The sequence below is a fragment of the Copadichromis virginalis genome, linkage group LG7 (assembly GCF_057382275.1).
Source record: "Copadichromis virginalis isolate Kocher_CV1m ecotype Utaka linkage group LG7, C_Virginalis_male_GT1.1, whole genome shotgun sequence".
NCBI lineage: Eukaryota > Metazoa > Chordata > Actinopteri > Cichliformes > Cichlidae > Copadichromis > Copadichromis virginalis.
The window spans coordinates 11,675,013-11,702,405 of NC_140624.1; the positions used below are offsets into that span (position 1 = coordinate 11,675,013).

General features: G+C 41.5%; 2 protein-coding genes across 16 annotated transcripts in view; both read left to right on the forward strand.

Moving 5' to 3' along the window:
* The window catches only part of mef2aa (myocyte enhancer factor 2aa), a 68,640-nt gene extending 62,882 nt beyond the window's left edge, over positions 1-5,758 (forward strand). For all 14 annotated transcript variants that reach the window (XM_085461748.1, XM_085461737.1, XM_085461741.1 and 11 more), the window contains 3 exons: positions 1,234-1,363; positions 1,538-1,661; positions 1,852-5,758. In XM_085461748.1, coding sequence (XP_085317874.1) covers positions 1,234-1,363; positions 1,538-1,661; positions 1,852-2,188 — 591 coding nt within the window. In that variant the 3' untranslated portion in view covers positions 2,189-5,758. The remainder of the gene's footprint in view (positions 1-1,233; positions 1,364-1,537; positions 1,662-1,851) is intronic.
* A 6,982-nt stretch (positions 5,759-12,740) lies between these two features.
* The window catches only part of mctp2a (multiple C2 domains, transmembrane 2a), a 33,522-nt gene continuing 18,869 nt past the window's right edge, over positions 12,741-27,393 (forward strand). The window contains exons 1-17 of one of the 2 annotated variants that reach the window (XM_085461749.1): positions 12,741-12,821; positions 13,731-14,691; positions 16,505-16,546; positions 16,632-16,740; positions 18,816-18,958; positions 19,091-19,167; positions 19,257-19,371; positions 19,472-19,495; positions 21,853-22,029; positions 22,743-22,873; positions 22,987-23,173; positions 23,387-23,480; positions 23,613-23,715; positions 23,809-23,911; positions 23,998-24,099; positions 24,215-24,289; positions 24,568-24,687. In XM_085461749.1, coding sequence (XP_085317875.1) covers positions 13,744-14,691; positions 16,505-16,546; positions 16,632-16,740; positions 18,816-18,958; positions 19,091-19,167; positions 19,257-19,371; positions 19,472-19,495; positions 21,853-22,029; positions 22,743-22,873; positions 22,987-23,173; positions 23,387-23,480; positions 23,613-23,715; positions 23,809-23,911; positions 23,998-24,099; positions 24,215-24,289; positions 24,568-24,687 — 2,550 coding nt within the window. In that variant the 5' untranslated portion in view covers positions 12,741-12,821; positions 13,731-13,743. The remainder of the gene's footprint in view (positions 12,822-13,730; positions 14,692-16,504; positions 16,547-16,631; positions 16,741-18,815; positions 18,959-19,090; positions 19,168-19,256; positions 19,372-19,471; positions 19,496-21,852; positions 22,030-22,742; positions 22,874-22,986; positions 23,174-23,386; positions 23,481-23,612; positions 23,716-23,808; positions 23,912-23,997; positions 24,100-24,214; positions 24,290-24,567; positions 24,688-27,393) is intronic. The other variant, XM_085461750.1, reaches the window with a different exon arrangement.

A 27,393-nucleotide genomic window follows, 5' to 3' on the forward strand; every position in this document is an offset into this window, starting at 1 on the left:
AGTGTTGGAACAATGCGAGGAAGCCATCGACTGTAGATCATGATGCAATGGCGCTTCAAACACGACTGCTGGCAGCTGCACATATGTTTGTTACATTAAACACGGGGGAATTTTATAGTATTGTTCTAAACTTTTGCTGCGTTTCATTAGTGGATCTGCAACTCACTGAAGAGTTTACTGCATGACCACAACAAGCTGCATTTTTTTTGCGGACTGCATGCCAGTCACTGCACTAAAAACCACTGGGGCTCTGCTGTGTGTCACTCTGGGTGCTGATATGTGTCATATACGCATATATATACATATACATAATATTCGGGTGTGAAACTGATCTCCAGACTCACTTTAATGGCTCACTCTGATTGTTTTTGCGGTGGACTCTTGTGGAGTGGAGCTTGCCCAAAACGAGTGTTCTTAACTCTTTAATAACACTAACAAAATGTATTTGTCGTGCTTTTAATTGCACATCAGCAATTCTGTACTGACGTCGGTCAGCTTTCTACTTTGAATAGCAGAATTCTACCTAAATTTATTGCAAAGCTCTCTCAACGTTTTTCTGTATATATTAAATATAAACGAATCTGTAGGTAATCAGACTAAATATATCAGTTTATTGTTAGGTGTCCTCATTTTTTAATCTACTTTCATAAACTTTTTAATGCACACAGTCAATAAAAAATCAGAAAGAGCGGAACATTTACAGCAATGAAGTTACACTGCCACCTTGTGGCAGCTTTTATTATTACATGCACATTCTTGACACGACCTTTAGTACAGAATATGGAACACTTTGAAAAAAAAATAGTCATTAAAAAAACTGGATCATTTGTAGCCTTTACATTAGGGACTTTTAACTTTGCCCAAGAGCTACTTTAGCGAAATGACTGAATCATCTGCAGTATTTATCAGGTAAAATAATAAAAGGATCAAAAGACAAACAAAGAAAGGATTTTACTTTATTCAGTAACTACAGCTTCATTAAACTGAAAATGCTTTAGTTACATTTTGAAAACATTAGGCACAGGTGAAAACTCATCAATAAGTCGTATTCAGTGCAGCCTGCCCCTGGCATTATATGGCTGATTTGGCACGCAGCCTCTAAGTCGAGTAACACGACGCTAAATGAAGTGTTTTAAATGATACTATTGGCACTGTTTAGCATCCAAGTGTGATATTTTTATAGTGCCATGTTTTGAGCTAAAGTATTTTCTTTGTTGTTTGTGTTTTTTGCAGAACACTCAGAGGATAAGCAGTTCCCAGTCCACCCAGCCGCTGGCTACTCCAGTCGTGTCTGTCACCACCCCCAGCTTACCCCCACAGGGCCTGGTCTACTCAGGCATGACCACCTCCTACAATCCTGCTGGTGAGTCTGGACTCGCTCACCCCCCTCCCAGACTGACAACAACCTTTTTGGCCGAGATTATTTGCACAACACGCTGTTGGTTCCTGCTCTTTTCTCAGTGGCACACAGTGTTGTAACTGAAATGCGAGTGAGTTCTCAGTGTGCGTGGTTGCTTTTTTTTTTTTTTTTTAACAGAGTACTCCCTGAGCAGTGCAGAGATCTCTTCCCTACAGGGCTTCAGCTCTCCTGGGCTCTCGCTGGGCTCCATGTCGGCATGGCAACAGCATCAACTGGGCCAAGCAGCTCTTAATTCTTTGGTGTGAGTAACACACTTACAAACAAAAGCACACTCTCCAGACGCCCTCACATAAAAGCAACACCCACTGTGCTCTGTGATATCATACTGAATCACACATCTACAGTCCTGGCTTTTCACATTATTTCAGTTCATATTTGTTCGCTCGTTGTTTTTGACCAAGAACAAAATGTCTCGCTTATCTTTGCTGCAGTGGCGGAGGTCACCTACCTCAGGGTTCCAACCTATCTATCAGCACCAGCCAGAGCATAAACATCAAGTCTGAGCCTATCTCACCGCCACGGGAGCGCGTCACCCCGTCTGGGTTCCCCTCACAGCAGCCGCAGCAAGGGTCCAGCCGACAGGAAGTTCTGGGACGTTCACCTGCCGACAGCCTCAGCTCGTCTTGTAGCTCATATGATGGCAGTGATCGCGAGGACCACCGGCCAGACTTCCACTCCCCGCTGGGGCTGGGCAGACCCCCTGCTGGCTCGGAGGACAGGGAGAGCCCATCGGTCAAGCGCTTGCGCATGGACACATGGGTGACATAAAGAGCTCTGATCAAGCCTCCAGTCACCAGCCGGTCAGAGAGAGAGGGAGGGGTTAGACATGGAGATAAAAGAGAGAGAAAGAGGGAAAAAGAGAGAGTGAGGGAAAGAGAGAGAGAGAGAGAGAGAGCAAGGGTCCTTACAGCTATCATTGTCATGCTATTATTCAACTCCACTTCAGTTTGTATGACTGAGATGTAATGTAATAAGACGTGTCAGGACATATCTAAAGTTAATTCTCAGACTGATAAAATAAGATTAAAAACTCAGCTAGGTGGACTGAATTATATGCACAAACAGGTGGTATCAGGTACTTGGTGCAATTCAGGAGACGCTGCAGAAGAAAGATGTTCAAAGAAAATCGTTAAACAATAGGCGGTAGATTACTTTAGTCACTGGTCTAGTCAGACACTTACATGTAGTTGCTGTTTTTGCTGTTGTGCTTGCAAGTTGCAAACAGTCAGAGAAAATTGTGTTGCTTTCAGGCTGAGGACCCGTGCATATGATATTTCACTGCAAGAACTGTCTTTAAAATCATGCTGTAATCACACAAGACCTTTATATTAAGTGGCCTCTCCTAATTTATTGACTGAGTGGATCAGGCGCGCATCAGTTTAAAGGACCAGTGTGTGGGATTTGGTAGAATTTAGCTGCGATGGTGTGTGTTGCAAATTGACCCCTCACTTTTCCCCTTCCGAGGCCGCCAATGTAGAAACGTGAAAGGTTTGTCCACGTTTGTCCCACATGACCGACTCCGTGGAAGAAAATACTGCTCTAATTATAAGCCACACATCCCCCCCTTCAAAACGTAAAAAACAAATTCAATTGCAGTTGACTACACACTAATTCAAACATGTTTGTGAATGCTGTAATATACGCCTGCCGTTGGATACTCAAACATCCAGCACACTGGTCCTTTTTATCGAAGTTACACAGATATTTTGATCCTACAGTAAATCGTTGCAACAGTTGAGACTACTTTAGCGAATACGTGAAACATAAATGTCGGGGGTAAAAATGAGATAGGAGCAGAATCTATTGCAATAATGACAATAACTATTCATTTTATAATTTAAAAGATTAGGGTATGTAAATGTGCAATTAAGATAATGCCCAGTTGAGCTGGTGAGAAAGTCAGCATGTTCACGTTTGTGTAACAGTTCATCAGTAATATAAGCCAAAGCTGTTCTTTTGTGTTGTTTTGTACAGTTGCATTGATTTCTCCTAACAACTCACTCAAACGCACCGTTTCTTTCGTCACAGTTCTTATTTGTTATTGTGCTTTTAATATAGTTTAAAGTCATGTAAACCAGATCTTGAATCGATATCGAAAGCCATGAACATTTGCTGTTCTGTTTGTGTAATTGATCATTTGAGCCAAACGTCGTCTTTTGTTGTGTAAATAGCGACTTTAATATATATTACCAGGGTGTGAGTACATGCTGAATGTACTGTATGATCACCGTTTTCAAGGAAAGTATATTTTTGTGGTTTACAGCCAAGTTTACAAGAGTACACCCTTAAAGAAAAAGGAAAAAAAAGTAGATCATTCACTGGTCAATATTTACTATTATGTTAGTCTCTTTGAAAATGAACCGCCAACATAAAACTCCCATGTGTTTAGTTCCAGATGGCTAATTTGTTTTGTCTCTCTTTTTAGTGGTTTAGTGGTGATTGTTTGTCCTGATGACATTGTAATAACAATGCTGTGAGGTTGAAGTTCCACTATTTTCATATTTCTTAAGGATAATCACAAGGCTAGGGGAAATAGGGTTTCTTCTCACCTATTGTGCTGGCCTGTGTTAGCAGCTGCTGAATACACTGCCACCATTCAAGTCCAAGGTCCAAGCCCCTCACTGAGGAATAATCTATTGTTAATGCGTGTAGCTCGACTGAAAGACACGTCATCTCTCAAGCCATTTCCGCTATCGTGCTATCGGTTCATGCAATTAAAGGAAGACACATGGACATGGCAGAAGTGGCTGCTGACCTTCGTACAAAACCAGTCATGCCTGTTCCCACGTGTAGTTGTAAATATGTAAGTCTGCTTGAACTGTCCGTCACAATTGTGTGCAAAAACACCCATGTGTGTCATGAATTGGCTACGCAAACTTCATCTTATCTCCATTTCCCGTTTGAGTAGTGCAGCCTGAGGAACAGTGAAAATCTGAAGCTGTTGAGGTCATGTAAAGACAGGAGATGGTGTTCAGGGGGAGGGGCTGTGACTTGTTTTCTTCTTCATCCTCACTGGAAAGGAATCATTCAGCAGCCAAATCATAATAAAACACACTGACTGACTTCAATCTCACTGCTGAAAGGCACACATTTGTATGAGAAGTTTGCTGTACAAGACGAGTGTTGCTGTGTCTTCGCCATGGCTTTTCTTGTGTGCGTTTCTGAGGTTTCTGACCTATGCTGCCCCCATCAACAGCTCCATGGTTGCTCACGTCTGTAATGATCTATGCAGTTAACCCCGATTCACATTAAACATACAGAATATGATGTCATTACAGGTCACGTTTAGTCTGCGGTGCATTAGGAAGACGAGTGTTAAAGACTGTTAGCCTCCTAAAGTGCCACAGAAGGAAGTTGCTGGAGTACAAGTTAGGTCTAATACATTTCATTAAATTATTTATTTGGATACCCTATGTCAATTTCCACATACTCACATGGTGTATAGTAATCCATAGTGTAATGTAGTTTTAACACAGCTGGTGAGAATAGCAATAATAAAAGACTACAACGAAAACCATCTGCCTGTCTGGGCAGCATCACCTCGAAGTTGAGCACATATTTTAGCACTCGATAACATATCAGGGAATTTTGTAGTTGCTCTATCTATATGCACAGTTAGGAAAATGCCTTATCCCAAAGAGAAATGACACCGCTTTTACTTTCCCTCAGTAAAACAAAGACAATGCAGATTTCAAGCAAACATGACCAGACCTGCCTCGTCTCAGATAGGACACACGCAAGAAAACGCACGGCGAATGCACTGCGATACACTTTGCTCTTTTGGTCTCTGTCCAAGTTGTGCACAACTGATGAATGTGAAAGGAAAGGGTAATCAATGAACCTCTGTCGAGGACTTTCTTCACTTTGCTGTGCAAGAGTACACTGCTTTGCTTCACTGCTTTTATAAACAGAACTACGTGTTTGGTAAGTGTTTGTAGTTGATAGTTCACTTAACTAAAGAAGCTGTTTTCGGTTTGAATGCTCAGACCGTTTGGCGGCACAAGCTGGACTTTGTTGCCAATAATGACATTATTTGTTTCAGAATCAAAATAGATTTGAAGTTAATCTACATTTTATTTCCCTTGAATGTGTTCCTTTATTTTCAGCATAAATATTCAAGTGAACTTTTTATTAAACAATTAAGATACTATGCTAGATGTTGTACAAAATTTGTATTCTTCACAAAAGTACAAAATATTGGCTTTTAATGTGTAATTTAGGTTATCTCTCTTATTCTGTATAAAATGAAGTAAACAACTCTTTCATAGAATTTGTTCTCCTGTGAAGTCCCAAACAGTAGAAACTGTCAACTTTATTAAACACCTCAGTGTATGCTCAGTCTGATCTCACTGTCTATTTATCTTTGAATTATGCAAAGACTTTTTTTCCCCTCGTCTCTTATATCGGTGTACTATATTTATTTGGTTCACTGGGCCCACTGCCATTGTCAATTAGATGCAAGCTGAACAGGCAGCACATTGCGTCTAAAAACTTGAAAAAAACCCAGAATTTATATAAGAAATGTTAAATTTCCAGTTTGTGTATTTTAAAATCATATTAATTTCCAATGAAAAAGTAGGACTACTGCACTGGAAAAAAACCCAAATAACTGTCCATTGAATCCAATCATGTGTGATCACGTGTAATATTAAGTAATTTTCTGCCTATGCATTAACTTCTACATAGATTTTATTTTATATATTGTATATGATTTGGAAATTTGTATTTACTACAATGAAAATCTTCCATGTATTGCAATGAAGAATCTCTAAGTTTGTCAAGTTAATACAACAATATTATTGTTAGAACAGCTACAAATTATATATAGTAGAAACCATATTTTTTGCATTCAGCTGTTACAGGCACCAGTAGAGAACAGTGTATTTGCATGCTATTGCCTGCAGGAGGCACTGCAGTACAATGAATTAGTCAATAGTTTGCTGGGCCGTTACTAAAGCAGGGGAATGTACTGCAAAGGAAAACTAGTTTATTCCATCTCTCTTGATCTACTTTGACTAAAGCTTCTTATTAGTGGGCTCTATATTAATTTTATGTCTACTATACAAATGTGTATGTGGAAGATGGGAGATGACAGACGTTATGAGCCATCAATATATGAATATGAGGTTAAATGGACACACCAAAAAGTAAGGGAAAAATAAAATGTAAAAAAACAAAACAACACAAGTATAGGCTTTAACATGACAATGAGAAGGGGAAAAAAAACAACAAAAAACCATTTGGGGACTGAATCACTGATCACACCAAAAGTCAAAGTTAAAGTTGTCATATTTTTATATATTGAGACATTATTTGGAAAGTGAATTATTGTTATAAGTTCGATATTTTTAGTGTTGTTCCTTACCTTTTGAGGCTTTTTGAAAAAAGGAAAGTTCTACAGAATTTCAGTAGAATACTAAACACACTTCATGATTCAACAGCTTTTGCAACAAAAAGTCGAAGTAATTGCTTCCTTTGTGACTTTATCAGTCTCTCACATTGTTGTGGAGGAATTTTTCCCACTTTTCATTACAACATTTCAGTTTCAGTTGATTAAGGTTTGCAGTCATTCATTTATGCACACGTCTCTTAAACATTTCAATCAAATTGAGGTTTAGACTTTGACTGGACTATTGCAACACCTTGATTCTTCTTCTTTTTAGTTATTCTGTTATAGATTTGCTGGTGTGTATGTAATCGTCGCTCTATAGTTTCAGTTGTAGTTAAACTTTATCAGAGGAGTTCATGGTCAACTCAATGACTACAAGGTGCCCAGGTCCCATAGCTAAAAGATAATCATCACACCTCCACCACCATGATGCAAGGTTTATGCTGATATGCTGTGTTTGGATTCCATGGCTCTGTGCATCATGGCAAAACTGCTCTACTTTGGTCTTATCTGTTCAAAGGAAATCGTGTACAAAGTTTTGTGTTATGTTTGGATGCTATGCTAAGCTATGCTTCCAAACCAACGCGTATTTGTTCAGTCTTTTTCTAATTTCTGCCATGGACTGAGGCCTGTAGAGTCTGAGGCATAGTTCTCAGTTTTGTTTTGGTTTTTTTAATTTCTCTGAACATTGTATGGTCTTACTTTGGAGAGGATTTGCTGGGAAGACCATTCCGGAGAAGACCATGTTACTGTGTTAACATACCTGGATGCTTCAGACAGAAAACCAAACCCTCTGCTTTTGTAAAGGTTGTTGGTTCTCACTTAGCAGCTGAAACCTACCCTCTTAAATCCCATGGAAGCAGTAAGAGTTTTGTTTTTCACAGGACTACACAGTGTTTTTGCAATAGACTTTCATTCCTGACAGCAGGAAAATCACAGGTGGAGCTGATGACATTAATGACTCATGACTCAGTTCCAATCAATGTCCTAGTAAACTGTGACCCTGCAGCAACATACGTAATAGCAGGACCTCCCATAAATGGAATGCAGACATCTTTAATACACCTATTCCTTTCTATTCATGGCAAGTCAAAGTGTTTATTAGTGGGTGGGTCCATTTAGAGGACAACTCTGTATATTTTTACTATATTTTCATCTGCCACCTGCACTTGCTAGTTACTTACCAAATTGTAAACAAACCGATTCTTCTATTGCACTTTACTACTTGAGCACCTTAAACAACATGCCCCATTCACTCATTCATTTTCTACACTTTTTTTTTAACATCTAAGTGATTTCTAGCTAACATTCGCACACATTAGTTTGGATGAACACATCAGGAGCAACACAGGCCTCAGTATCTCCAATCTCAAATTGGAAGGTCATCTTCTAATCCCCTCGATTAGCGGATGACCTGCTCTACCTCCTGAGCCACAGGTCAGCACAGGCTTGAAAATAATTACCTCTCCTACAACAGATTAAATAGTTACAGTTTTAACCCATTTGGCCACTGACAATGTTTAAATCTTAAGCTCAAACCCTGGTAAGAACTATTTCTTTACTTTTACTTTCATCACTTTGAATGCAGTTTGTGTGTGTGTGTGTGTGTGTGTGTGTGTGTGTGTGTGTGTGTGTGTGTAAAGGATTACTTACAGAGAGGCATTGTCAAACAAGTAAAAAATCCTGAAAGGTCATTTCCCCATGGCAAACTATCAAACTGTTCACTCAGTGTTACATATTAGTTTGTTAACACTGCCCAGCTGCACAGTTCTAACATTAGCATTTTATTGCCCAGGTATTGACTAAGGTACCATTATTAAGGTAAGAAAAAAAAACATGCAGGTAATTGTTACAACCTGTATCAGCGAAAGACAGATTATGATTTTATTTTACACTTTGAATCTTGAGGTTTTTGCACACATTCTCCGTGTGATTCCTTGATTTCTTAAACAGGCAGCTGGAGTCTGATGGTTGGGAAAGGTTGGGTCACATTTCACTGCGTGTTATACTTGTATAACTATGTACGTGACAAATAAAAGGATCTTGAATCTTGAAGCAGTGGGAACAGTTCAGTGCATCAAATATCCATCAGAGTATAGTTCAGAATCATAGATGTTAGGCTGAGCAATTACTGCTCAAAGTATAGAACCGACTTTTGTCCGCTGGTTTATTTTAAATGTGCTGGCCAAAATTTTCTCTCTGAATTAAAGTCGACTTTCTCTAGAAAACTCTGCTTTTTCACATCTTGTGTAGGCAGGGTCTCATCATCCATTTATGTACAGAACTGTGATTACAGTGTAATCTCTAATCAGATGCTGAGATTACCTGAGAGGGAAACAACAAAATCCTGCACTTCCTTAAGCGCATGTAAACATGGGTGTAGTTAAAGTTTGAGTGGGGAAGGTGGGATGTGTGTGCATTTGGGGTGTGGGTCATAGACTCTACAATCTAACCACTGTAGAAAATCTGAGGCATTATACTGTTATATGTCACACATTTAAATATTCATTTCCATAAAATCATTAAGGTAGAATGGAAAACTGAATCAGGTTGTCAGTTATCAGGGGAATGAGTCTGAAAAATGCATACTTGTTAAATTAATTGTTGAATACATGGTCAAACAGTGGTCACAGACACCATAAACATTGGACAGCATCAACACCTTTTGGACTAATCCTTAGTGTTAGTGTTGGAGGGGTCATTTATCAGCTAAGCTATCTAGACTGGTTAACAAGTTTCATTAATAAACTGTGTGGGTTCAACAGAGACACAATCATCAAATCTGAAGCAAAGGATTGTCTGCACCACACGGCAACTCAAAACATTACTCAGCTAGTCCTTTAAAAATGCTGCGCAAGATTAGAACAGCATGCATTAAAACACTCACTTCATAGCGGAGGTGAGGCCTAATGAGACTAGAAGGCCACCTGCCATTCAATATGGCCACACCCTTAACTCATTTATGCAAAATGTACTCATTCAGAGTTGTTATGAAGGGATAAACTAGACTCCATCTCTTTTCCTTTTTTGTACCAGGTTAAATCCCTTGTGGAAAGAGCCACAAGTGGCACCTAGAGGAACTACAGTTTTTGGCACTTTATTCCTGGACTCCATTTTTCTCCATGTTTGAAACTTGGTTAAGGTGCTATCATATTTAATTAGTCAAAGACATTCATTAAAAAATAAATAAATAAACAAACAAAAATGTAGTTTATTCCAATGTGAAGTAAAAACGAATGAGTTTGTGAATCTCAACATTGTTTTCGTGTTTTTTGTAATGCGTTTTTTAATTTAAAAATGAAGAGCATGCATGTATATCCTCATTATAAGAAGACCAGTAACTTAGCAATAAAAATAAAAATTAACTGACAATTTCAGTTTTATGATGAGGATTTTACTAATGAACAACACAGGTGAACCTGAAATAAATATTATTTTGCACCTTCAGCTAGGACATAATAAGGTCTGAGCAAAGTTCTGTTTTATTCTGACTTAACAGCGCTTAAAAGCTTCTTCTGGCGACTTTTTGGGAACTGGTGTTGTGATGTAAGCGCGGATATTCGTGTGATAGACTCGCGGCCTGCCCACCGCTCCCTGGAATTAGATAAGCGTTTGAGAAAATGGATGGATAAATTGAAATCAACTGAAAACTGCTAGATCATAGCTGGAGACCCAGGGATCATCCACGATCCATCCAGGTGATCCTTCACGCAAAATTTAGTCAGTCAGAAAAAGACGTTACTGTTAAAGCGGAAGAGCAATGTGCACACAGTGCAAGCGCTCGGTGTTCAGGGAGCAATCCGATAGGTGAGCATAACATTGTCTGCAAATGCCCAAGAAGCTGAACTTAAAAGGGGAATGCCCAGGATCAGGTAAGATTTACATTTTTTGGGCGCATTCTTGAAATTTGGCACACCGTGTTCAGGAAATCTTGCGCAGGAATATGGCCAAATCTTCTTGCCCTTTTTCCTCCATCAACTGTCAGTTGTAATAATGCAAAGGTGCAACCACTTTATTTGCAGCCAAACAGGCCTCATTTCATTCATTAACTCGACTCTGCAATCTCATGTTTAAAACATCTGTACTTTCTGCCACATATTCACTGTCTTTGGGACAACAGCTTTTGAAAATAGCCACAGTTATATAATTATTTTTAGATGATGGAGTTCCTCATTTTTCAAGCCAACCAGTGATCATCATTGTGTCTGGCTGCTCTGCTGCTTTAGTGAAAAACGGCTCTATAAGTTGTGGCCTCCCTGGTATCTAGCTGAGCAAGATTGCCGTGCGGGCTCTTTTTGAGAAATTTTAAACAAATATCCTCATATGTGGTTCTCATTTGTCTTAGAAACAAAAATCAGGTTAAAAAAAAAATCTGGTAAATCTTTGTTTTTACATTCATCAGGTCCCAATCAGCCCAAATATCACAGAGAAATGAAAAATGCATGCCATGGAAGAGTTCAGGTCTCAGGAGGTTAATGGTGTTGTGCACATTTTGAGCATATCTCGTAATCGAAGTAACTCTGGGCCAATTGTAATCCAGCTAAGAATCAGATTGTTAGCCTACCACTAGCAGCTAGGTCAATTATTGCCAATACATCTACTGTAATTTTACTTTACTTTATATCAATATAATATTGATACTCTTAAATACGAAGAAAAAGTTAAAACTACATTTATCAAACATACATCACGGATGTTTTAGGCCACTCAGTCCACAGGCTCACTCTTTAATGACTGTATTCAGTTTGTAGGCTTGCATGTGCATAACTCAGTAGATTTGTCCCCAAGTGCATGTTCTTGGCTCTCCTTCCTGAGACCAGCTGTGATTTAGGCTGGAAGATGTCCACTGTGCATGGGTAGAGTAACCAAGCAGGGTTTTGGGTTGTTTGAGTTGAGCGAGAAAGAGGGCGACAGGCCACCTGCCATAGGGGCTTGCCCTGTTCTGATGCCCAACCCTGCCTTTCAAGTGGAAGCCAAGTAGAGGGTCTTTCATGTGGGCCTGATCTCCTAAAGACATCAGCAAATATTGAACAAGACAGTCCAGACTCAAACACATCTGTTGTCATATAGTCTCAACTGTTAGGCTCAGACAAAGATAGAGAGAGAGAGAGAGAGAGAGAGAGAGAGAGAGAGAGAGAGAGAGAGAGGGGGGGAAAACCAGTGTGTCTGTTGCATTAGCTTCTATCTGTAGACAGAAAGCTATAGTTTATACTTTGCAAACACAAATGCTCCTTTTTAACTAGCTTAGGCTAAACCACGTTCTACTGTAAACAAATATGGGGGTGTACGAAAGTAATGGAGTTGAGTATGGTGAGGCAGCTACCGAGTGCCAGATCCTCCCTGACATTTCATATGCCTGTCATGTTGCAGAATCCATCAGCAGCATTTTTGGGACTGTTTTGGACACATAGGAAAGACAGTTGTATTGTATAATTAGGCTAGATTAAGGTATTAAGTATATTTTCAAATACTTGGGGCTATAATGGAACCCATATGAGAGAATGCAAGTCGTAAAACAGACAAATTGCCTCACAAATGCAAATAAACTGTCAAATATACAAATCAACACAGAGCAAGCTGGCATAACAGGCTGCTGTGCTGTGAGCAACTGTTTCATAGTTTCAACGCTGCCGTGTTGGTTTACTCTCTCGCTACGTTGTCTTAATTTACTCCATAATTCTTGTCAGATTTTTTTTTCTTAGCCCACATAAGTGGAGTCAAACTGTACTTTGTGTTGCTCCATCTATCACAGACAACTTGGGTAGGACTGAACAGTTGAAAGGCATTCACATAGTCATTGAAACTCGCCTTGTTTGACTGGTACGGCTAGTTTCACCTGCTGCTGCTCCTCCACCAATCACTTGTCTGGGATCCTACGTGATCTGTTGCCTTAAATACTTCGGCTCGTTGACCATAGTTGGGATAGCTAACTTGTCTGTTGGAATGATTTCATCTGCTCTGGGTGGGAACTAAATCAGTTTGTAGGTTTGACAACAAAGCTCAACTGAACAGGTATGTTCCAGTGTCTTCCTTTTCTAAATTAGACTGAGTGTCATTCAGGTTGCTGTATATCCAGCTATTTTTTTAAAATACAGATTTGTTAATTTTTTTATGTCAGCATTATTGGTAAGATTGTTTTTGTTGTAATATGTTTTTTTTGTGTTGAATCAAGGTGAAAGGCAGAAAAGTGGCACATTAAATCACACTAAACATTCGTCCCAATGTGGTTTGTGTATGTTGATAAAATCTTAGCCATAATGCTGCCAACCTACTACCTACCTCCTTGATATGTCACAAACCTCCATATAAATTCAATTTCTTCTTTATAAAATTTGACTCAAGCTTAAACGTCACACAGGAAATATAAATCACATTAGGAAGATGAGTAAGGGGCTGGGCTGCACAGTCTGCCACATTACCTTCAGTGTGTCTTGACACTAATTCTACCAGTTTTTTTTTTTTTTTTTTTTAAACCTACTGGTGAGATGAAAATCCTTCCCCCAAAATATAATTCGCTGTTCTAATTATAGTGGTAGAGTTGGATGTTGGACACTAAAATGTCCTAGAGCTGTTCAGCAGAGTTGGGATCTGGTTCCTGTGAAGCCCATGGCATATAATTTCCAAAATGTTCATGCTGATTAAAGCGTTAGCTACCCCCCATGCCTTAGGTATGGGGGGCATTGTTACACTGCAACTTTTCATGTCAGCAAAATATTCTTACAGCATAACAGAAACATTGCAGGGGTTAAAGTTTCAGCCTTTTCCTTTTAACTCGTTGCCCAAGTCGATCTTTTTCACTGACTGTCTCCAGTATGTTCACATCAGCTGATCTCCATGAAGCTTCTATGTAAATTATGTGCATTAGACCTCTAAAAATGCACAGCAAATTAACTCACTGTTGTTGATTATTTTAATCTAAAGGGTAGCCCTCAAGATGGAGAACAAGAAAAAGAATTTAGCGGAGAGATTCCGTCTGAAACCCAAGTTTCCCATCTTAAAGAAGCCCGCCAAGAAGCCACTGGCCAAGCAGGGTAGGAATCTGGCCAATCGACGAAGTATCTCTGTACCCGACCTAACAATGGTGCCAGGTGAAGCATCTACCGAGGATGCTTCTCTGTCTTCTGCTGCTTTTGGCATCTCTCCTGGTCTGAGTGATACTGATTCTATTGCAAGTTCAGAGTTTGCAGACAAACTAAGTGATCCAATCCCAGAAATCAGAACCAGATTTCTTCAGCCTGATCACTCAAATCCAGCTCTGAATAGATTAAGCACACCCCCGGGGACCCTGGGCATTTATGAAGAAATGGATGATTTTGGTTTAGAGAACAAAACGAACCCAGTTGTAGATGAGTTATATGCTAAAATAGACAAAAAAGGCAAAGGGGCCTTATCAAAATTCCCTTTTGAACCAGCTCCTACAGGAAAGAAAATGTCTAACAGTGGACAAGATCCCATACCAAGACCAGACCTTCCAGAGAGAAGTGAAGAAGTCTCAGAAAAGGGGTCTAGAGAAAGTCTTGCTGCTGCAGCGCTGTTTAGAGCACAATCAATGGGAGAGCAAATAAACCCTTATAGAGAAAAACAGAACTCATCAGTTGAGCCGAAAAAGACATCATCTGAAAAAGGGACTCCACCAACAAAAAGACAAAATGCTCGTATAGATAAGCTGATGTTGGACTCTATGGGCAGACCTTTGGAAAGTGGAGATGGCAACTCTCTGAACTCAGCATGTGGCACTCCCAGTGAAGAGAAAGCCAACATGCCTTGGGTGAGAGATGTGGAAGAACAAGACAGAGAACCCTCTTCTCCCCTGCCGATAAACGAGTTCATAGATGAGAATCTCCTCAATGAAACCCCGGCAGATGAGGAGGATGAGGAAGAGGTCAGTATTATTTTTATTATTATATATTTCGGCACATGTATAATCAGTGGATCCTAGTGATTTCCGTTTACTGTGACAACTGACATCAATTCCAACTGATTGATATATATAAAAAAAAAAAACACCCAGCACGCCCATGCGGGCGGTTTATCCTTCAAGCTCGGGTCCTCTACCAGAGGCCTGGGAGCTTGAGGGTCCTGCGCAGTATCTTAGCTGTTCCCAGGACTGCGCTCTTCTGGACAGAGATCTCCGATGTTGTTCCCGGGATCTGCTGGAGCCACTCGCCTAGCTTGGGAGTCACCGCACCTAGTGCTCCGATTACCACGGGGACCACCGTTACCTTCACCCTCCACATCCTCTCGAGCTCTTCTCTGAGCCCTTGGTATTTCTCCAGCTTCTCGTGTTCCTTCTTCCTGATATTGCTGTCATTCGGAACCGCTACATCGATCACTACGGCCGTCTTCTTCTGTTTGTCTACCACCACTATGTCCGGTTGGTTAGCCACCACCATTTTGTCCGTCTGTATCTGGAAGTCCCACAGGATCTTAGCTCGGTCATTCTCCACCACCCTTGGGGGCATCTCCCATTTTGACCTCGGGACTTCCAGGTTATACTCGGCACAGATGTTCCTGTACACTATGCCGGCCACTTGGTTATGGCGTTCCATGTATGCCTTGCCTGCTAGCATCTTGCACCCTGCTGTTATGTGCTGGATTGTCTCTGGGGCATCTTTACACAGCCTGCACCTGGGGTCTTGCCTGGTGTGATAGACCCCAGCCTCTATGGATCTTGTGCTCAGAGCTTGTTCTTGTGCTGCCATGATTAGTGCCTCTGTGCTGTCTTTCAGTCCAGCTTTGTCCAGCCACTGGTAGGATTTCTGGATATCAGCCACCTCCTCTATCTGCCGGTGGTACATACCGTGCAGGGGCCTGTCCTTCCGTATCTATCCTTCCAATATATATATATATATATATATATATATATATATATATATATATATATATATATATGAATAAATAAATACAGGTTATCTCATCAAAGTGAACCTCAACTGTCACGAGAAGTTGCTTAAGAAAATAGTTGCGGTAAATGTAACATGAAGTAACAGCACAAAAACTGCCAGGATCACTGGACAATTTACTTGAACCTTTCCATGCTTTCATTTAGCTTTCAAATAGTGTGGCTTTGTTTTTCCACTCGCTTTTGCAAATGAAGCCAAATGTTGTAGTTACTGTATCCTCTAGTATGCAGTCATGAATGAAACCTTTTCTAAACCTGAGCCCAGACCTTTGGTTTTATTACATTTGATCTCTTGAGCTTTTAGGCAAATCACTCAACTGATGAAGCATCAAAAGCTGGTTGGTGTTCAAGTTAAAGTCCCTGTGTGGAGAGAAGCATCCGCTTTTGTTTAGATGTCTCTTAGATTAAAATAAAAAAAATGAAAACAAACCTCAAAAAAGAAAGATAAAAACCTGTGCTACCAGTTAGTCACACAATGTGCAAACAAGCCAAAAAAGAAAAAGCACAAAAGAGGTCAAGCAGAATTCACTTTCTCTTCAGATGCTACGTCTACAAAGCATCTACTGACTTTTTCACCCAAATGCAATAGGTTGTCATTAGCAAGACATTAATAGACACCTTTTTTGTAATAATGCAAACAACTGACTAAATAAATAATAGTAACGCTATTATGATTCCCTTGGAATGCTACACAAACCTAGATGGCTTGGCTGTCCTCGACTCAAATGATTGCGCAGTTTTATATTTTATAAAGTGTCACAACATTTTTAAAAATCTATTTTTTTTTACACAGCTTGCCAGTGAATCAGCTGACTTCTTTGACGAAAATGCTTCAGTGAGTATCCACTGAGTTGTCTTCATTTTATTAAGCTAATCATCTGGTGTGGTAAATGCATACAAATATCAGTGATTCTCCGCAGGATGTTACAGGGGGGTGTGAGGATCGAGTACCTGCCCCATTCCAGAGGTATCTCTTGAAAATCAACCTGAAACGAGGAAAAAACCTGGTCATCAGAGACAAGCGCTCAGGTACGCCAAAAACCTACAGGTGATCCATAAAATAAGCTCTCGACCTTTAACAACCTGTAAAATTAAAAGATCTCATCTAGATCTTAGAAATTTGAATAAACTAACATCAAATCCTGTTCTTATAACAGCAATTTTTTAAAACAGTCTTGGTTGGATCCGTATCTATCAAAACGTTAGATCATAGATAGATCACATGTCCTGTATACAGTAAAACAATGCATTTCTTTATTTGTTGGCTCCTAGGGACAATCTGATAAAGTTTTACAGGCACGTGAAGTCCATATTGGTCTTGTCAGTCTTATTGTTACTGTAACAGGAATGTAAGGTGAGATATCCTTCAGTTCAGGTCAGTTCAGTTAAAGCTCCTATTTGCAGGTGAGACATCTCATGTGAAGTTATGCACGGACAAAGAAAAAAACAAAACATTAGAAAAGTATGCAGTCAAACGAGTATGACAAGAGGCTGACGATACGATGAGACACTACTGGTATTGTGACGACTGTTTGCCTGTAGATTTTTAAAGTGGAAAAGTCATCCCTTACCTCCTAAAGTCAAAGCTGTCTACCACTGTAATTACTTTGGAGATGTCTTTTGGTTTGATAGTTTGATGTTTACTTCCTAAAGTGGCAGAGCCGTGCTTTGGTTACGTTACGAGTCACCGTGTGTAAAATCAGTTAGATATTTTGAAAGGTGGTCTCAAATCTTTGTGTGCTTAAATGACTGTTTCCCCCCATATCTGGCATTGATCTGTGAGAGGCAAAAAAGTTTTCTTTCCCCTGAGGCCTAGGTCGGCATTTACTCTGGGAAAGCTACACCCTCACGTGGTCATAGGTTGAATTACAACATATGAGAAAACTGTGAAGGCTGATCAAGAATCCAAAATGAAAGCAACATTCTGGCTTTTATTTTAAGGTTAGAACAAATGTGTTCAAATTGGCCTCGTAGAAGGTCAATATTTTAAAGCTATGTTAATCTCATCAGTTTCCTTCTAACCAATTATAAACCTTGCTGTGCCTCCCATCACCTAACAGCTATATATGGTGGTGGTACTTGAAATGGTGCTGCTTTGTGGTACAAGGCTCTCCCAGCCATACTTCTAAGCTAGTTGAGACCTCACTTCCCCTGACAAGATGGCACAGTGATGATGCAATCCCCACACGCCCCCTATCTCTCCACTGTTTGCCCAACAGTCAACACAGTGCCAAGAGCTCACCAATGGCATACATTGTCATTACATATTCTAAAAGGACCCACATAACCAGCCCCTCCCCTCTCCCATTCCTTGGTTTTTGTTCTCCCCTTTTTTCCCCCCTATTAATTTCCATCGTCACCATTCTCAGTCATGCCAGAGCTTTTCTCCTTGCTAGCTGCCACATTCTCCTCCTGTCAAGCTGCCTGGAGGTTTCCCTGTCACAGGCTGGCAGGGTGGAGCTGCTGTGGGTCCTGCCTGCCTTTGCGAGATGTTCATTTGGAGTGGGGAGCTGACAGGCCTGACAGCCCATCCCCACAGGGCCTTTGTCATGTGATTCAAGCCTCCCTGCAGGCTCTCTCAAGCACCCCTTTATTCCCCTATACAAATGAAGGCATGGGGCTGGCTTTCATTTTTTTGGCCAATCTGCATGCAATTGCAGAAACAAAGAAGTCCCTTACCCCCACCCCACTCACAGACAGACTTTCTTAACAAGCTTGGAGGATTAACACTGGTTGCTTCTAGATTTTGGTTTCTGGTAGCCTCATGCTGGCGAGTGTTTCTACCCTGTGACAATTAAACAGTTACATTCTTCTGTTTTTGCCATGTGTGGGGTGCACCTCCTCCATACATATTTCACTCTCTCACACGACGAGCATGTGGGGGGGAGGAGGGAGTGTATACGAATGTGCGTTTTCATGCACAGTGTACACTAATAGAGCGACAAGCTGCTAACATCGTTTAGTTTCCATTTAGTATTTCCACTTCCTCTATATGCTGTCATGGAACCAGCTTGATGATTGATAATTTAACACATAAGATCGCTCCTCCACTTGTGTCGCACGACACTCTCTTGCTTATTTGCCCTTTATTGTGTTTCATTTAGGTACCAGTGATCCTTATGTGAAGTTCAAAATTGAAGGAAAACAGTTCTATAAAAGCAAAGTGGTTTATAAAGACCTGAACCCTCGCTGGAACGAGTCCTTCTCCCACCCTCTCCGAGACAGAGAATATAACATAGAAGTTCGGGTAGGCGCTGCTTATATATGATTGCATTTTGCAAGGGACACTGGTCTTGTGCCAGACCGGACAATTTCAGTCTGAATGCAAGGCCAAGAGATGTTTAATTTAATACATGCCATACCTCTAATAATGTTGCAGGTCTATGATAAAAATCGGACCTCTGATGATTTCATGGGTTCCAGCTTTATTTCCCTGAGAGATCTTGAACTGCAAAAGTGAGTAATACTTTTACATTTTAGAGATTAGTTTATGCACAAGGGGTCTTCTCATTTTTAATCTTCATACCCTTCCTGTCTCCTCACAGAACCAATGAAATGGAGTTGCGTCTCGAAGATCCAAAAAGCAAAGAAGATGACATGGGAGTCATTATTGTTGATGTCTGCCTGATGTTCAGAGACGCCACCATCAAAAAAGGCCCGGTAGGAATATTTCAGACATTACAAGTGTTTGTGTGATGAAAATCTATATTCTTACCTGCTATTATGCACTCATTCATTGCAATTCTTCTCAATTTTATAGAGATTTGGACCCAAAAGAAATAAGGTATGGGTTTTTTAAATCTTCACATTTGCTTTTAATGCCATGATATTTTTTTAATTTCCTCATTAGCGCTTATGGTTAGGCTAATCTAACTCACTAGGGGGCAGTAGCTCACTACACAATGGTGCAACAAAGAACGAGGCATATGTTCAGGACTCAGGCTTTTGTGTGTAACCTTGTTATCAGCACAGCCTATTTCCTTTCTGCTTTATAGTTAACCTTTTTAGCAATGCATACTATATTCAGTCAGTGGAATCATTTTGTGTAAAGAAAGTATGGTACAATATTACATTCTGATCAAAATCAAAGTAATAGTATTCGCTGAATATGCTGTCATGAAAGAGCCTTTTGATGAGCATTATAGAGCAGTATTTGGTTTTGTGGTAAACAAAGTTCCGTCTCTTCTCAAGTGGTTTTCAATATATTGAAGCAGTAATTAGATTCAGAGTGAAATAGGAGGGTTGCTGTTTGGGACTCACACTGCAGCGATTGGGTTTATTTTCACACCTATGCTGTCACTACATCTGCCACTGTTCAGTCTCTTGATGGTCCAGTAGGCAGTCTCAATTTGAAATTAGATGACAAAGGAATGAATGCCATTTTCATACACATTGTAGGTTATCCACTACAGATGGTTAAATATACTCAAAGGGAGACAGAAATGTGTGGCGGGACTCTGCGCGCTGTTCTCCTGCCTAAATCACGGTGCTAATTTAACAATGTAACAATGCCATTTTTACCCCCCCCCCCCCGCCATTTCATGTTTTTTTTTTTGACAAACGTACAATATCTTATTGCGTTTAACACCTATCCTGGAAGTGCTGAATACCCGGCTCTTGCAGCTCTACTCCCCCTCCGTCAGAACATCGTTTTCTCCCTCTGTGTTACCACGACAGAGACAGGGAATTGCAAGTGCCTGAGTAAAAGTCTGCTGTGTGACAGTGTTTCAAACAGGAGGGGGCGTATGGGAGAAGCGGAAGGGAAGGGGAGCGGGGGGGGCTTGGCTGTTGGAGGCATGTTGCCAGTGTGGGATGACTAAGATCGGCAAGGCTGATAATTCCCAGGCATAGCGGGCAATAACCCAGATGTTAGGATGTAATATCACAGCTGTGGATGGACAGTGCTGAGACACCAGCCAAATGGACCTGGGTCTGAGCTCATCATGCTTGTCCCCATGCTGTCCCACCATATGGAAGCAATCGCACAGCCCTTTTAAGACCAGGAATAGATTCTCTTTAGGGGCCACTTACAGTTAAGTGGAATTGTTTTATTGGCCGCTGAGATAGAAATGTGTCCAAGATAAACACTTGGGATGACTTGGCTGAGGCCTGTTTTATATCGCTCCTCCACTCCCTCTGTTCCTCTTCTTTTGAAGGGCCTGATATTTATAGGGCTGTGCCTGTGGTATTCCATGTTAATTCAGGTCCCCGAGATGTGCTTTGATCCCCTCCGGATTGGGTGGCAATGTGGGTTGCGACCCCGTAGCTATTGAGGAGGGGCCGGAGTGGCAGGGGAGTTGCAGTGGGGCTGTTTGAAGCGCCGTCGCCGGGGCAGCCGAAGGAGCCGGGCAATCAAAGAAGCGAGAGCAGATTACGCTCCTTCGCTTTAATTACAGTCAGCCCTACACAACCTCTGTGCTGTTTGTTTTTACAGCCCTGGCCTATCACCGCACAGCCTCACGGGAACTCTAACATGGAAACATATCAAGGTCTCTCGTTCTCTCTCACACTTGCTCTGTGACACACGGCGGGAGAAGTGGATTATTTGCTGCTCTTGAAGGCTTATTGAAAGCACAGTACCCTGGTCAGTTTGATATCTTCACCTGAGCAGAAAAACACTCGTTACTTTGCTGGCTGAATTCAAAGTGGATACATTTGCTAACATGCAGTAAAACTCTGATGCTGGCTATACATGCTGCATGTATGCATAATTTGCTGATGAGAGAGAGAGAGAGCTGTGTGGTTTGCATCATTACTCACTGCTGCCTGCTGTCTCTGGTGCAGTATGCCAAGTGTCCTGCCTCCCCACACTCAGTCTGGGAGCCAGTGATGAGTGGGACTGTCACAGCCAGGGACATCTGGCTGCTCGCTGACGTCCCTCTCTTCCTCTCGTTCCAGGAGCCGCCATGGTGTGGCTCGCCTGTCAGTAGAGATGTGCTAATGTGCACCAACAGAGATGCACTGTATAATGTAAACCTTTGTCCTACTTTTGTGCACTCTGTGAACATGATGAGATGCCAGGCTGAGGCGGGAGCAGGTAAAAGGGAAGCGATCTCACAAAGCTTGCGCGCATGTTGCGTTGAGGAAAAAAAAAGAAAAGAGAAAAAGATCTAACTATCTGTGTGCATCTTTGCCCCGCAGCAGAACCAGGCCACGCCGGCTCAGCGCTCGGCTGAAACACAGAAGAATCAGCTGAGGAACCAGATGTGGACCGGGGTGCTCTGTATCACCTTGGTGGAGGGACAGGACATGCCGCAGTGTGGCCAGGGTGACATTTACGTCCGCTTTCGCCTCGGTGATCAGAAGTACAAGAGCAAGGTTGGACTGGTCTCATTAAAAGTCGCTCTCTTTTTGCAATTCTCCTACACTCGCTTTACTCGTGCTCCTCTGTCTTTTTAATGTCTGCTCTTTAGACTTTAACTTTCTTCCTAGGCCCACTCTCTTACTTCCCCGCTTTTCTCTCCCAGCAGGCACCTGCCACTGACTCACCTCCACCTTGGCTCACTGGGCCATGGCAGAGGCAGCTCATTAGACTGGGCAAGGCTGCCACTCACTTCTAACTGTGCTTCGAGTGCCGGGCTTCATTGCCTTCATTTGCATACCCAGCATGCCCTGTTCATCTACCTGTACTTGTTGGCCTCCCCCCTGATGATTCCATGGTGCACTTGTCTCATGTTGTCGTGTCATTTCTTTGTAAACCTCTCTGCTTTCCTCTCTGCTTGTTTGTTTGTTGAACAAAGCTGATTCTAATTGGAAGCTGTCAGTGTTTACAATCCCACAGTGGCTACTGAGGTGTACACATACAAGCACACACAAATAGATACACATACGCGCAACATACCTCTCTTTCTCCTCTCCTGCCTCTTTCTGGTAGGACTGAGTGAAGACTTAATCCAGCCGTCATGCAGGAGCTGCTCAGTCTGATAATGCATTAAACCTGACATTGCGTCAAAGTGTTTGTGCGCGCTCGTGTATGTGTGTGTGTTTCTGTGTTACTGTATGTGCTGAAGCCGCATCTTTTCTGCCCTTAGAACCTTTGCATTCAGCCAAATCCCCAGTGGAGAGAGCAGTTTGACTTCAATCAGTTTGAAGATAATCAGGAACCTCTACAGGTGGAGATGTGCTCAAAGAGAGGGAGGAAGAGTGAAGAATCATGGGGGATGTGAGTATTCCCTGGTTCGTAAAGTTACATTTGCCCACACACTCGCTCACCCGAGGAACTCACACTCCTTACAAATTGTTTCAATTGAGCTAATCTCCTTTTTTGTGCGCCAGGCTTGAGGTTGACGTGTCGACACTTACGGTTAATGAGAAGCAACTCTACTCCTATATGCTGAACCCAGGAAAAGGCAGAGTGGTGTTTCTGATCACCCTGAGATCCGTCTGGGGGGTCTCCATCTCTGACATCGAAAATGCTACCTTGTCAAAACCTGATGAGAAAGACGAAGTGGTGGAGAAATTTGTACGTTTTTCCTTTTGTACCTGTATAATGTTAAAAAGAAAAACAGGACAATAGTAGTCATGCACATAACACCAACCGGTTCAGTAATGAGTTCAAGTTTGGGATGTAGATGGGATTGCTTAAGATGAATATATGATGTAATATATGTATAGCAGTATCACACTGAATAATTATGCCTTCTTTGTTTAACATTTTTCAATTTCATCTTTCCAGAGCTTAAAAAACTCGCACAACTGCATGAGAGATATTGGCATCCTTCAGGTTGGCGTAATCAGGGCAAATGATCTCCCTGCTACAGACATTAATGGTATTCAGCTACTCCAGATCATCTTTTTTTAATTTTCAGATTCATTTCTTAGATAAGAATAGAATAGCCCTTTATTGCCATTGAACATGTGCAATGAAATTGTGGATACATCACATTGTTGCTGTTTTGCAGGAAAAAGCAACGCCCTGTGCGTTATAGAGCTGGGGAACTCTAAACTTCAAACTCACACAGTCTATAAGAATGTAAATCCAGAGTGGAAAAAATCCTTTACATTGTAAGTAATACAAGTAGGGAAAAAAGCAAATCTGTAGCAAATTTTTGGGATATATAATTTAATATTGATCACATTTGAATTACTCATTCGCAGCCCGATTAAAGACATCACCGATGTGGTCGAGTTGACAGTCTTTGATGAAAATGGAGACAAAGCCCCAAACTTTTTGGGGACGGTGGCCATTCCTTTACTTACTGTAAGTCTGCTGAGTTTATAAATATCTGTTTAAAAAAAGTAGCAAATCACTTTTATATGTACGTATGTATTTTGAATTTCCCAAAGGTTAAGAATGGCCAGGAGATAACTCTGTTACTGAAGAAAGAAAAACTGGGAAGTGCGTCTAAAGGAAGCATCACTCTGGTGCTGGAGGTTATCTACAACAAAGTAAAGATCAAATCAACTTGGTCAAAAATTGTTAATGTTGATAATAGCCTGTATTATATGTTGTGAAAAGTCTTAACGAACGGAAGCATTCGTTTGTTTTCTTTGTTTGCCTCAGGTGGGCGCTAGTGTCAAATCCTTCCAGCCCAAGGAGGCAAAATTAACAGAGGAAACCATCAAGTTCAACAAAAAGGTGATTTCGATTGGTTTTTGCAAGATTTTGCAAAAGAAACTAAAAGCTTACAATAAAGTCTCCCCCTCACAATGTCCTAAAAAAGTGGCCACTAAAAATCTACACATAGGTCGTAGTTCAGATTGTTCTACTCAACCTAATTAGTTTTATTGGGTTTGGCTTCAACGTGGCAAATAAGGGATTGTAAAGCCGATCCAAGCTCATTGCAAAGTCATAAACATTTTGTCCAGTATCAAAATGATACTAACTGGTGTTTTCTTCCAATTATTTCCCATTAGGTTCTTGCCCAGAGTATATATCGGGTCCGCAAAATCAGCACAGCAGTTCTGTCCACGTTACAGTACATTAAAAGCTGTTTTCAGTGGGAGAGCACGCAACGGAGTCTAATAGCCTTTCTGGTAAGTCATTGCCTCATGTTAATGAACTCTCTTTAAGCCTAGGGGCGAACAAGTTTTGTCCCATTTCACTGCAGCCCAGTTTTAACTCTTTCATTTTATGTGAATTAGATGTTGAAGAGATTCTTTGGTTTAGCCATTTTCTCTCCCTGCTGGACTTTTTCCCATGAAAAACAATGGCTGCCTTCTGTTTTTATCCCATGTGCAATGTGATGGATGTGATTTATCCTTTAAATCAAACCCCACTTGGCTTTCCTTCACTTCTGATGACATTAGAGTGTATTTGAAGGTGTGGGGTTTGGGCGTTTGTACATCTGACTTCTTAGCAAAGCCTCCTAACCCAGGGGATGGTGTAAGGAGGATCACAGTCTCAGCTTCCTTGGGTAGAGTAGTGACAGTCTGCCTCTGAGATTTGAACCTTGTTTAAATGTCTCTGTTTAGCTGTTTTTAATGAGGGTATGTGATCTTAGGTCCTAAGCTTAAATAATCTTAAAGCACCCAGTGAATCCCCTGCAGTACAGCACATGTAATGTCATGATTAAGAGTGCACACTTACCATGAAAGCCCTGCCAGCGCTGTGTCAGGGTGAGGAAGCGGTCACAGACAGGGTGTGTGAAGAACTCTCCTTTCACCGCCTTTCTTCTGTCTGCTCTGTCTCAGGATGACATGCAATTCATACCTGGTGTATTCTATAAGCCCTTCTCACTGATCCTGAGGTGCAAATCCCCGCAGGCAATGGCCAGGCTCAGTGTATCACAGCCTTTAGAACAGCACGGCACATAGACAGGCAGACAGCGGACACACAGACAGGAAGGCAGAGAACAATGCAGCCAATTGTATAAGGAGAGTGGGAGGCAGGCTACTATCTGGGAAAGAAAGTTGGAGCACAGAAAGAGGAAGACAGTTCAGCGAGAGTGCGGGCGAGATAGCGAGAGACTTGGAGGCAGACGGGCAGGCATGGATACGGGCAGGAGAGCAGGAGGATAGGCAGGCTGACAGGTGACAGGTCAGCGGGATGGGGCCATCTTCTTCCACCTATAATTAGATCCTCCGCAGGCAATGGGAGTGCGAGGTGGTACACTCTAATCTTTCATTTCCACTTCTACTCCACCTGCTGTTTAAGAGTTCAGCAGATTTTAAAATTGAGGAAAGAGGCTCGCGCTCACTTTTCTCATGGTGACTGTCATTGTTACGGCAGTGTAGCCCCCCCACCCCGTCGTCAGCTGTGTATAATCTGTTCGCTGTCGGTGAAAATGATAATTCTTGCAATTCTTATCCTTTTATTTGAAACAACTGGCACGTTTTCAGACACTGATACCAGCGTGCAAAAAGCAGACAGTAACACACCAGTCAGAGTACGCCTGTGCCCGTGAAGAGGTGCGCTTCAAATAGTCTAAGTGTCGAAGGTCGACGGCGAGAGTTGCCCAAAGAGAGCGAAACTGCCATTGTTATTCATCACCCACTAATCAGCAGACTGAGAGTACAGAGAGTGAAAAGCTCTTTTTTTCCCCCCCTTTTCAGTGATTTATTATAGTTTCAACAGGCACAATGAAACATGCAAATCACAATACTGTAAATACTGCAACAGGAAAAAAAACTCCTTCTGCTACCGCCTCACTGTCAACGAGGCCAACCGCAAGGTCCTGACTGACTGTCATTACAAGCCTGGTGCCATGCCACCATCCTCGTCTCGTGCCCCTGCCCACTCCAAGGGCGCTCACCGTACAGTCACTTCTCCTCCTCCAAGTCATCGTTTCCAATTAAGTTACTGTTTGGAGCTGTCTAAAGCAGCATGCCACCATGTGCTTTAATGAAAGCAGCTCCCACTCCTATCTTTATATCTTTAGGCAGTGGTAATAAGGTAACTGATTCAGACATTGACAGATGGCCTCTGCTTGCCTCTCAGATGTGCATAATTATACCACTAGTGTCTGCTCTTTTCCACAGTGGCAGGCAGCGCAGGGCTTCTCAGGGTATAGCAGTTGGAAACACTGCAGCGGTGGGTCTAGCTATAATATACATTACAATACATTATTTATCATGCAGGCAGACCAGTCCTACCCTTTTACACTATATACATCCTGTAATGCATTACCACAGCTGTGGTTTTTACTGGGACTGCGGGATGCTCACGTAGTGCTTTACCAGGAATACTTAGCTATTATATCACTCAGTCCCACAGGCCAATTTTCTGACCTCTACACAGCACGTAGTCTACGCTGCTACCCTGTTTATGTAGATTTTATAACTGGATTATGAAGAGGTTGTTGGTTTAGGGTGTGCAAGGTACTCAAATTTTGCAGAGATCAGTGAACTGGTTCCAAAGACTGAATAAGCAAGTTGTGTGTATATATATATATATATATATATATATATATATTTATATATCTCAATTTGATTTCCCCCGTGGGTAGCAATCAGAAAGCTGCACATTGACTTATTTGGCTGGGCGACTAACGAGTGTTTTTGTGGGAGAGGAGACTCCGTAAGGAATGGAAAGACTTGCAGTGTTGTTACAGTTTGTGAACGCGGGGCGGTTGCTTGTTTTGACTGTGCAAACTCATCAGCAGAGTCCATACTTTTTGAAGTTACCTTCAGTTTTCCACCAGTGGGTTGCAGTTTTAAAATAGTCTCTCTAATTAGGTAATGCAATTTAAGAAAGGAAAAAGAAAAACAAGAAAAAGGGGAGAAAAATCTTTGTCGTGCATT